The sequence below is a fragment of the Phymastichus coffea genome, unplaced genomic scaffold, assembly GCF_024137745.1.
Source record: "Phymastichus coffea isolate CEN01 unplaced genomic scaffold, Cenicafe_Pcof_1.1 PCOF00043, whole genome shotgun sequence".
Classification (NCBI taxonomy): domain Eukaryota; kingdom Metazoa; phylum Arthropoda; class Insecta; order Hymenoptera; family Eulophidae; genus Phymastichus; species Phymastichus coffea.
The window spans coordinates 1,085,912-1,097,785 of NW_026706854.1; the positions used below are offsets into that span (position 1 = coordinate 1,085,912).

Genomic DNA, 11,874 nt, shown 5'->3' on the forward strand with positions numbered 1-11,874 from the left:
AATCAAAGAATGACTTTGCAGACGGAGTGATCGGCGCAGTGGGTATCCCTGTGTTCAAGGGTAAAATGGATGACATGTACGGGGTGTGGATGCAAGACTCGTCACCGAAGAATGAATCGGCGGCTAATAAACTATGGGTGACTTACAGTAATGATACATACCACATCTACGAGTTTCCAGAGGTTGAGAGCTTTGGACAGAGAGCGCCAAGGGGCATCAAGCTGCCCTATCCGTTCAAGGTATTTCAGAAATGACTCGCGGGTTTACTCGCGCAGGAGATCCTACAAAGTTCGGAATTTCTTGGGCTTCTATTAAATTCGTGCGCGCTTCCGTGACGTTGAAGCAAATTATTCAAAGGATTTCTTAATAAAAATGAGCAGTCACCAGAAAATTTTGCTTCTTTTCTTCGTCTTCTCTTCTTCTTTTGCCTTTGGTGTCGACACGTGCTTTATTAGTCGATTTATATCGTTCGGTATGGTTAACTGGATAATTAAAATGAATGAATATAATTCAGTCAAATTTCATTTTTTATGCGTTAGTTGATGGATTCAATTTACCGAACTGTCGTACATAAAAATTGAAAGGACGTGAACTTGAAGCTTATCATTAATGTCATTACGATTTTAATATGAAATTCGTGGTATTAATTGCGGAGAAGCTTCACTCCTGCAGTGATGCATTCAATTTATTAGGTTACTTTGCCAAGTAGTATTACGACAATGCCTTATTAGAAAATATTAATTCTCCGTAATATGACCGTCTCATTTACTTTAGGCTGCGTTTCATCAATCAAATGCAAATGACATTAAAGTCATATCTTTTTCATACAGATTATGATGCTACAGCCAATACTTTTCGAGAATTTTTCAAACAAACTAAATTACTTTAATCTGGGAAGTTAAATTTTTTCAACGAGCGTAGCATGCGAATACAGTGTACCACGTAAATTTCCATTTAAAAGTAATGTTCATCCAGCTTAAAAGTCTTGAAATTAGCAGTTGCGCGGTAAAAAGCTCTTTCTTAACGGCAGACGACAGTACAACTAAGCTGCGGTAGAGCCAAAGTCTGGCAGCTTGCAAACACGCGGCGCAAGTGTATAAGGTTCATTAGTTCGAAAGCGCAATTTGCAAGCTGGCAGGCGGACATTTTGACAAGAAGCTGCAGCAGTAGTTTACGTAGCCGCGGCGTAAAAAGCAGCAGCAGGAAGATCGAACGCGAGGCGCAATGTTGCAGGGCAACGGACACCTAGTGAACGACGGCTATTTCTTCTACAACCCGTCGAATCGCTCGTCAATCGTCAGGCTGGACTTGGACCATTCGACCGGTACGATGCACGCTTACGGCAGACTGGAAATGGAGCTGCCAGAGCTGCGAGTCAATACCGGCAATTATCTGTACACGCCTGGTCATAACTTCAACTACGTGGACTTTGACGTGGACGAGAACGGTAGGATATTAGCTCTTGTGAGACCATTAATTGACTCCCTCCCGCTGCACGCGTGCGGCTCGAGAATGCTCTTTGATTCCCGTTGGAAACTGATCGTGCTTCGATTATTAAGATTCCGTCGTGGGACAATGCTTAGATACGGCTTCGTTAGTGCGCGCGCTTGATCGCGATATCGATATGAGCCCGGGGATTGTGCGCTACGTGTAATACGTCTTTTCAAAGTCGAGAGCTCGTGCGACTTTTGATTAATTTCGGCTGGCCCCATTGTGTTGTAATCCTACTAAGCGCTTATTGTGCGCGGATCAAATGGCAAATCAAAAGCGAGCGCTCGGATTTTTATACGCGAGCTTGCGCTGCGTGTAATCCATTGGCCAATATGTTCCGCCCAGATATAATATGAGCTGATTCTCTCTGATCTGTTCAACTAACTCTGTCGCTGACGTTATCTTGATTTTCGCATCGCAAGCTTGCTATCGTCAAGAATTTGCTCAAAAACGTCGTGCTTTCTATTAAAGCGTCATATTCCTTTTTGCCGTACTACGTCAAATACCTATATGAAAATTTTTAATGTAAAATAAGCTTTACGGTTGTTGCTATGCAAATACAATACGGTACTGCAATATATATAGAAGCTTCTGCTATGAAAGCTTTTATCGAGTAATCGAAAGTTGCCCAAGGCAATAAATAACCAAGCGTTCGCAAGTACGTCGATAAACGAGCGACCACTTAACCGCCAAAGTTTATTTGTCGTTTCTTTTTTTGAAAGTCTCGCGTACGTAATATAAGTACATGTCTGTTGAATGAGCAGGTTTATGGGCTATTTACGGCACAGCCTCAAACGGTACTGTAGTGATGAAAGTCGATCCCAAAACCATGACGGCTCAATACGCCTGGAGCATTAGCGTTGACCACCATAAATACAACGAGATGTTTGTCGCTCGCGGAGTACTGTATGCGGTTCACAGTGCTGGCGAGTCTGCCTTCAACATAAGGTGATTCATATGTTTACTTTATCACTTTTCACTATCGCGCGCGTTCGTTGCTTGATATGTCCAGTTTATTATCGAGCATTTGCGGCCATGCAGAGGCTCAGTCTAAAATACGCTGCACCCTATTTTGTTTTCTTTATGGTTACATTTATCAAGCGATATCTTTCTTAACTTTGTCAATGGCTTTTTTCTATATTTTCTTTTCAATCGTTAGCGAGTTCTTATTCCCTCTTTGCTACTTTGAAAGTACCATCTGCAGTACTCTCTCGTTACTTCACAACTTTTCATCGTCACATGGAAATGTTGCAGTCTAGCAGTTGATCTCTATCAAGGCAAACACCTCGAAGGAGTTAGTCTTTCTCTCAACGCTTATGGAAAAATGACGCAGCTACGATATAATGACGGAGCAAAAGTGAGTACTTCGTTTCTCTTGGTTTTGGCACTTAAAAAAAAAAAAATTATATGTATATATAACGTACAGGTCGAAAAAATAGTTCGGTCTTATACAGTTGAAACAGAATTAAAGTAATATTTTTGTTTCTAACTTGATATTTAAATTACTTGGCTTGAGTTGCGATCTTTTATTAAAAACGAGAAAGTTGAGGGAAATAATATAAGAATATCTTCAAGCGACATTACCTTAACGAGATTTTTTGTGTTTCGTTACCAAAAAAAGTATATTGTTATACTTATTATAAGCCGCCGGTAGGATGATTATTAATACAATCCGAAGCAGCCGTGTTGATATAAGAAAGCTCCATTGGAAATACTGAAAGTTCAAGTCCGAATTAAATTATATCAGAGAAAACTCGTTTTGGAATGTTTCTCTTATGGCTGTCTATGAGTTATGTATCATAATTCTGAAGCACGCAGTCCTTTCGTGGCTTGCGACCTGCAAAGCAGCGAAGCGTAAATCAGGCGGCTCGTGCTACCGCAATTATCAGCATTTTACTTGGCTGCTTGGCATTCCCAGCGGAACTCGATTAATTGATGCGTACTTCCGCGCAGCTCATTTACATGGAAAATCTCGGGCCTTCTGCGCTCTCTCTCTCTCTCTCTCGCTCTTTCTCGTCATGATAAAATTGGATTTGGCTTAATTTAACAGCTTTTTCACGATTAACAAATGGTTGCCATGAATTCTGATACGACTAAATTCAATTTAATTAAAGATATTTATTTACTTTTATTATAAACGTGCATGAAATTTTTCTTCATTATTTATACAGAGCAATAACTTAGAAGAAAAAAGAATTTTCTTATTATTAAATGAAGATGATACTTTATATTACAATGAATGTCATGTGGAAAATCCCTTGAAAAAATCACGGGAATTAAAAAAAAAAGAAAGAAAAAGTTAGCCCGAGTTTTTTTTTTATTCGAGGCAGTCTCGACCCACATTGAGCGTCGACGGAAATAGAGCAGCGTCAGTCAACGTCAGATGGACTAACATTTGTGTTTTACGTCTTCATTCGCAGGAGTTGTATGCTTGGGACAACGGTTCATTGCTAGCCTACCAGGTCCGTTTTTAAGCTTCTGCAGTCAAAGCCTCGCTGCAAAATCATGCAGAGCTGGAATATCGACAACCAGGCTGACTGTTGCGGGATTGAACGGACAAAGCCGAGCTTCAATAAGCTGGAACACTCACACGTACACGCGAAAAAAATTGTGATCTTGGATTTAAAAATGTTTGTTATTTTTTTCCCTGTGCTGCGTGTTTTGTCGTTGAAACGTTAATGTATTTTTCTCCGTGATTTCACGAGATACCCAAATGCTTGGGACCTGACTAATGGTGACGTATTATTTTCGTATCGTAGAAGGGCTCAGACTTTGGACGTTTGACTGACATTTGATAGTCGTCTAGAATTGAAACTAGGAAAGTAGTTTTTGCAAAATGACCTTTTCACAAAATAGTGTGCATCGTTCTATTCTGCATGGTGTACATAACGAGGCTGGCGGGGCTGTGTCACTGTATGGCCATAGCAAATACCGTTGAGAATGCATTACAGTGCAAATTGACACTCCCGACAGATTTTTAAATAGAACTCGCAGATCTCACGTTCGAATGGTAAAATAGATCAATTGTGCTATCGAGCCTCAGTCATTGACAACGCTGACACGCGAGAGGCAGAGGGATGCACCAGCGAATTTCTTTGATTCGCTGTCGTTCTTTCGGTAAAATAATAATCGCCACTTTTTGTCCGACCAATCATCAAACGCTGTTGAACCCAAACAAAATTGGAAGCGAAAAAAGGCAGCAGCTCGTGCGTTCATCGAACCGCGGTATTATTATTTGCCATTCATTTTGTTGGCGTCCGGAGCGGCATCGATTTTTTTTGTTCCTTGTCCCCAACCCCGGCCGCGCGCGTTCCGCTCGGCTTTTTACGCTCAATGATATGTTTGCTACCACAGCGTTATTACGTTTTCGACATTCCTTTTTTACCACGTTAATGGTCGCTCGACGCCTTTGTTTGGTCTTTCATTTACCCTTTACGCGCAGCATTTGTTGCCAAATCCTTGGTTTGGTGAAAAATGTAAAAGACCAATAAAAAAAGGATAAAACATGCATAGGCATCTAGAAAAGACAAAACAAAATACAATATCACTCGATTGGAAACCAACTGCACGATAATTATGTACATTACGCTGTCGTTTCACTTCAACCTATTTTACAAATGTAGACAAGATATCAAATAGCTGAGGTTTTATAATCTCCAAAGCATTTTTTCGGAGCTGTAACATATTTATATAATCGTTGAAACGATACATGTATGTTTTATAATAAATGAAAATTTATCGACCTTCGCTGTGATTGCCATTTAGGATAATTACCTCTCCAAATCCTTGCCGGATAATGGCCGGAAATTTTCTATAGTCCAGACGGAAATCAAGTTGAGCTGAAAACTCATTACGGATCCTGTCAATTACGCCGGCGCCGTGAAGTTGGAACAAAACATATTAAAAATCATGCTAATCACATTTCACATTACTGCATTATTTCGGCCTACCGACACCTGATGAAATTTTAGTCATTGCAAAGTATCATTTCAAATTATCAAGCACAGAAATAGAGATATTTAAAAATCAATTAGCCTGAGAAAAAAATCGAAAATAAGAAAATGGAGAAAATCTGTTCAAAACAGTACGCTATTCCTCACAGCGTTAAGGTAAGTTTATAAAAGAGGTTAACCCCAAAAGTGTTTGTCGAATTGGTTGAGGCCATCGACGTCGAATCAGGTTTTCGCAGCAGCGTTCCTTATCGCCAAGTACCTGAATAAGCCCAAAGCCCCAAGCGACAATTGCCCACCGAACGAAATAAAGAGACTGAATAAGGACAAGAATTTAATGGAGCACATCTGGCGGTTGGCACCTTACAACTATAAGTTGAGTGATCGCGACCCGCCAATATCGAGCCTTGAGTTGCTGATGATGCTGAGCAGGAAAGAGTTCGAGGTTATAAATCCGCCCCAAGAGTCGGAAGCCAATCTGTCGAACGTGAAGTTGCACTACGACTACCGGCAAGTGTACAAACGCATCAGACTGTGACTTGGAAAATGTAATAAATTAATGAATTAATGCTCCCTCATCATTAACTATTCACTCGACTTTCGCCGCAAGCATCTTAAGGTCGCGTACAAAATGCACATAACCCTCGTGCGCGCACGCTCTCTAATCATGAATGATAGCCAAGCGCCAGTTTTCTGTTCAGCTTTATCGGCAGTTCTCCTTTTCGCCGTGTATTTCTCGTGGAAGAATTTCCTGTGGCAAGAGTACATATATGGCCGCTTTATCGGAATATTCGAATAGAATCCACGTATCTCAAAATGATGTTACTCCTGGATATTCGATTTGCTCCCTTAGAATATACGTGGATTATACGCGGTGAGTGCACCTATATGCCTGGCTTACCTCGTCCAAATATTGGGTATTGGCAGGAATCTGGCCTACGTCATACACGTAATACGAACATGTGTACTTGACGAAATGAGACGGGAAAATCTTCCAAACTCTTTTTTAATTTTTTTTATTATTTTGGAGATCGATAAAGTTTCCAGTCCCTTCAAAGAGGAAGTGCTTCTACCAAGAAAAATAAGAGGAGCACTTTCAATGGTTGCAACACTAAGAGAACGTTGATCGAGAGCTTTCAGGCTTACATGGCTTGTTGAAATTACAACGAGAAGGACTTTGGTTAAGCACGTCCGCGGCCTTGCTTTTTATCACAAACTTTGTTCATCTCGCTGCAATCCCGGCAGCAATCGCACGTACGTACACATATAGGAGCCTGAAAATATTGCGCGAATGAATGCTACGCTTCTAACGCACGAGTTTGCGTATCAAAACTTGTTGTTACTACTCTATCCCTTCCTAACTAGTCTCTCGCTTGTTGTACGCAACTGCTAGTCATAAATAATTGCACTTGCACGCAATATGATTCGCTCCAGATTAATTTGCGTACTTTGCCTCTACGAAATTAATTGGGGAGTTTTTTTATTTACGATGCAGTTGCCCGACGTAAGCGTAGTTATTTTTCATTAAAAGTTCACTCAACTTTGGACGAACATTAGAGAATTGGGTATTTGAAAAGTGAGCGACAAAGCATATAATAGAAGCTCGTTATCATACTAAAATTTCCAATGTTAATGAAGCACTCGAAGTGCGAGAACGGATAGCAAAAGAGCGATGTGGGAAGCCAATAGATTTGTTACTTTTACGGGCGCTCGTGAAGAGAGGGCTTCTTGCATATTTCACTGAGAGAAGTACTTTGGCGAAAGATAATCCGAAAAGGGAGACATCCCAATCACACGTGTAAAGTGAAATTCCGTCCAGTAATAAATCGCTCCATAAAATTAACCCCTGGTAGCGAGGCCGTCCACTTTAACATAGCTACGCGAGTTCTTCAGTCGGCGTAAAAGTTAGCTCGTACTACAAGCGAATGACGTGTCACGAAATTGGCTGTGTGAGAGTACAGAGTCGTCGTTTTACAAGAAAAGTTTCAGCCGACGCGTTAAATTGGCATACAAATGGCAATGTATTTATCCGCCGCGCGAGCTTGCTCGCTTCAAGTTTGGAAGCGCTATATCGAGAAGCCGATAAAAATGGCTTACGTGCGCCAAGAGGGAATATTTAAGTGACCCAAGTGAAGAGTGTTCGATCGATTTTTTTTTTTCGATACAACGACACAAAATCTCGCTTGGACCGAAGGGCACTCCTCTCAAAGTAGAATTGTTATAAAGGAGATAGTACGAATGAATCATCGAGGATTAAAAGTTTTATGAGCAGACAAGGGCGCAGAGGAGGGGCTAATTAAAAAGTTTTTTCATTCGACGAGATCGCAAAAGAAGCAAATTCTCTATTTTCTCTTTTGCTTTACGCCAAGTTTAATTTTTTTGTATTCGCGGCGCTGACACACGGCGTGACGCGCTTCACGAGAAGATATAATAACGCTTTCATAGTTTAGCGTCAAAGCTTTTGTAGCAGCACAAAATTATTTCGGGATGAAAATATGTTACCGCAAGCCCGCTGCTACTGCTGCTACTCCACTAATTGGAGCCAATAAACCATTAACATTAATTACCTGCATGAATAATTAATTCCAATTAATCTTCACCGAAATTCAGGTGAACTCATGCCTGCGTTACCTTTGATATACGAATACATTTAATATGACAAAGATTATACTCGTTAAATCAGGCGTACTCGTGAAAATGATTATGAAAAGAATCACTGTAAGTGAAGTATAATGATATTTCATTACTCCAAAAAGTAAAATAATATTCGTATACTTTTCAATCTTTTAATTTTATAAAAGTGATATATCTTGAATTAAAGAGTCATATCGTGACTCTTCGATAAAACCCAGTCAAGCACCATACAATGCCTGTGCAATCGAAAAGCCATTCGATAAATAAACGCAAGAAAAAAGAAAGTCGAATAATCGGATATTCAGAGTTTACACAGAGAGATAGCGACGTGCAAATTCTAATTAGCATGCGAACGTCCGTGGAGCGATGATCATTTCGTATAGATTCGCGCGCGGCGCGTTGTCGACGTCGCCGGCAATACACAGCGCGAGTTTGCCTTGACGCTTATTGTGCTTTTACCTCGCGGATCACTCTCTCCTGGCTATGACAATCGCGTGCTGGTTAATTATCCCTTTTAACTCCTCGTGTTTATTAAATAACTTAACGAACGTGAGCAAGCAATTTTTTTTTATTCGTGTTAGTACGCCGAGTTGTTAGTGTTTGTTTTTGTTTTTTTTTTTTAATTTTCGAATTTTTGACTTTGATGAAAGAGTATCGTTGTGAAAATATCTGATTTCTCGTTTGTGCTTTTGAATATTTCTACTTGATACTCTGTACATATTTCCTCAAGTATTATTTACATTTTTGATATGCACATGTGCATGGCAGCTTCCGCGTAGTTTTCATATTGCGCTAGTCCTCATAATTACACAAATATTCATGTGTACATTAAATTCTCCATGCGCTAATTTTCAAATTGACAAACGTTGACCAATTGATTTTCGTAATTAGTCTGAGATCTTTAAAGTAATAAAATTGGAACGGCCGATGTTTACGGTCAATTACATTAATGAGATAATTTATCAGTTGCAATGGACAATTTGCGTTGTTTAATCAGAGAAACAATGAAAAATGTATAGTATATTCGCTACAGCTGGAAATAAAACCGCGATACTTGCAAGTCTACTTTTAAACAAGATTTATGAGGAAAGTAGAAAAGATCAAGATAGATAAAGATAGCAGTGCACTCTCCTTAATTGGTAAGTGTTCGGTCTCGTTTTACGAATCCTTTTTGTTTTTATCCTAGATATAGTTCCATTTCCCTTTTAACGTGTAGTTCTATAGTGAGTAGTTGTATCTGATTCAGATTTTTTGACAATAAGATATTCATAAATTATCTGGAATCAAAGAATCATTAAACAATCAATAATTCTCACAATTCTAACGTTTCATTTATGAAACAATAGTCAGCTTCATGATACCTTCGTTATGAATTTACTCATTACGTTTGATAATGTATGTAATAAATTTTTTTAGTAAGGAATATTATTTGCCTTTCATTGATTTTTTTATCTCCAGAATAGATGTTTAAAAAAGATTGCATTCGTTACCTCATCTGATTTATTAATGAACACTTGTAATAAATTATACATGAATGATAGTTGTGTTGAAAGCTTAGGCAATAAAGATATCCTTAAAAAGATTGTGAAATGTCGAATAAGTGCACGGTAATTGAGAAAGCGTTACTACACAATCGTTGAACTTTGGTGATTAATCAATGCCAATCGTATTTTAAACTATTCCGTGAATTTCGTTGAGCGGAAGCTCATATCGGTATTTTACGTATATCAATCTATGGCAAATACCGTAAGTCAAGTGGAATCGAAAGCCGCCGTGTTAAGCTTGGGCTTCGTAGCAGCTTTTCGTGATTGCAAGTTCTCCGGGCAAGTATAGCATGCCAACACAATAATTCTGCATAGTATAAAGCAGCTCGTGCAGCTTGTGCGTTATGAAAGCTCGTTCGATCACTCAACGTCAGCAAAGCTTCGCCTCCAATATACATGTGTGTGTGTGTGTGTGTGTGTGTGTGTGTGTGTTTGTGTGTGCGTGGATGCCGCACCAAACAATTCATCATTGCCGTGCTTATGAAAAAAGTACGGAGACGCCCTTCGTCTGCGTCGCTTTTATTTCCTCGCGAAAATTGGCCATAACCCGGGGCGTTTAGCTTACTGTCTTTCGAGACAGCCAATCGGAAGTTGGCTTTCCTTGATTCTCTCTCCAGCGACGAATGTCTGGCTGCTCCCTGCTCCCCTGACTTTTTACTACGATGGCATCTATTAGCCTGGGTACACAGCAATCTCTCGAAACGGCGACGAATTACGAGTCTGTAAACCAATTTGGGCGTCGTCACGAGAGTCATTTTACATTTTGCGCGAAGAGCAGGCTCGGCGTATAGATCAAGCGTGCGCTCTTGGCGTTCCGTCGACTTGGCGCAATTGGCCGCTGCTTTCCGCGCGCATGCAATGCTGATGCAGGAGATACAAATGCGATTTTCAAAGGCCGTGTGCGCTGTTCCCGGAAAATGTCGCCGACAGAAGGGCAGTCGGCTAGCCTTGCTTTTCACGTTCAAAGAGAGATGAGTGCACTCGGCTATACCCTCTTATCTCATTTTCGCCATATATCCACTTACGAAGCATTTCCAATTACGAATGTTACAGCGATGTATACATGTAGGCATCATACGTGTTACCGAATTGACCATTGTCGTGCAGTAGTAAGCTTCTGAACAATTTTTTTCTTTTTCCCTCTCAAATGGATGACAACTACAGATTGTAGTTCTTTCCCTGTGCAGCGTGCTAGAAATAATATCACTTTATCTCTCTCTCTCTCTCTCTCTCTCACTCTCTCTCTCTCTCTCTCTCTCTCTCTCTCTCTCTCTCTCTCTCTCTCTCTCTCTCCCTCTCTCTCTGGGATTCGATATTGAAAGTGGACGCGCGCGCTTCGCCGACGCGAGACGCTCGCGGTATAATCGCACGGACGTATGTGATTGTTTTTCGTATTGCTCGCGTGCGGCTTTATCGAAATTGTTTACGTGCAGTGTTTCGTCGATGTATGAAAATATCAAACGCGATTATTGATTTTTCTTAAGAGCGCGTAGCCCCCACTATTTTCGCATCTTACTTGATGTGTTTGTCATTCGATGCTATCGAGAACTGCTGAGTTGAACTTTCTTTCCTACACGCGAGTGCAGTATACTTATCGTCGTTTTTTGAAGGGAAATATCATCGAAGAATTATGCGCTGTAATTCAGTACGAAAAGTTGGCGACATATATGTACGTAGAACAGCATTCTCATTACGTATTACGCTAGTCGTTCGCTGCAGAATCAACTCTGACGAAAAGTTAGGATAACGCGCGCTGACTCTTGTTGTTTTGCTTTTTCTTTTGCAATCGGGAACTTTTCACCAAACGCGAGCGCACGTGTTGAACTTTCTCTCGAGACATTCCATAGGAGTTTCCGTTATGCACGTACGCATACTCGTTACCCAAACTCAACTAGCATCAGTACGTTCATAATATATAAAAGAACGAGATATATTGTTTTATTATTAAATGTTGCAAAAGAGAAAGTACAAATGTCAACCCCCGAGCACATAAGCTTTATAAAATCGATAAGGATAAGCATTGTACACATAAATAGGCCTATTGAAAGCAAAGGAATTAGCCACCGCAAGAGCAGGGCTGTGCCCATTGTCCAGTTGGTCGACAGTGGAGTTATGGTCATCATCATCGTTGCTGTTCCTTGGCGTGGTTTGTTCGCGACTCCTTGGCGTGGTCATCGATTTTCGTTGCTGTTTAGTTGTCTTCATTTTTGCGGGCGGAAAGCAGCAGGAATTAAGTGTCTGTCCTCGAGGCCTCC

General features: G+C 40.4%; 1 protein-coding gene across 6 annotated transcripts in view; it reads left to right on the plus strand.

Moving 5' to 3' along the window:
* The window catches only part of LOC131664328 (uncharacterized), a 41,170-nt gene extending 35,958 nt beyond the window's left edge, over nt 1-5,212 (plus strand). For 5 of the 6 annotated variants that reach the window (XM_058935329.1, XM_058935324.1, XM_058935327.1 and 2 more), the window contains exons 13-17: nt 22-239; nt 1,234-1,447; nt 2,256-2,439; nt 2,746-2,848; nt 3,912-5,212. In XM_058935329.1, the coding sequence (XP_058791312.1) occupies nt 22-239; nt 1,234-1,447; nt 2,256-2,439; nt 2,746-2,848; nt 3,912-3,965 (773 nt within the window). In that variant the 3' untranslated portion in view covers nt 3,966-5,212. The remainder of the gene's footprint in view (nt 1-21; nt 240-1,233; nt 1,448-2,255; nt 2,440-2,745; nt 2,849-3,911) is intronic. The other variant, XM_058935330.1, reaches the window with a different exon arrangement.
* Nucleotides 5,213-11,874: the final 6,662 nt, after the last annotated feature.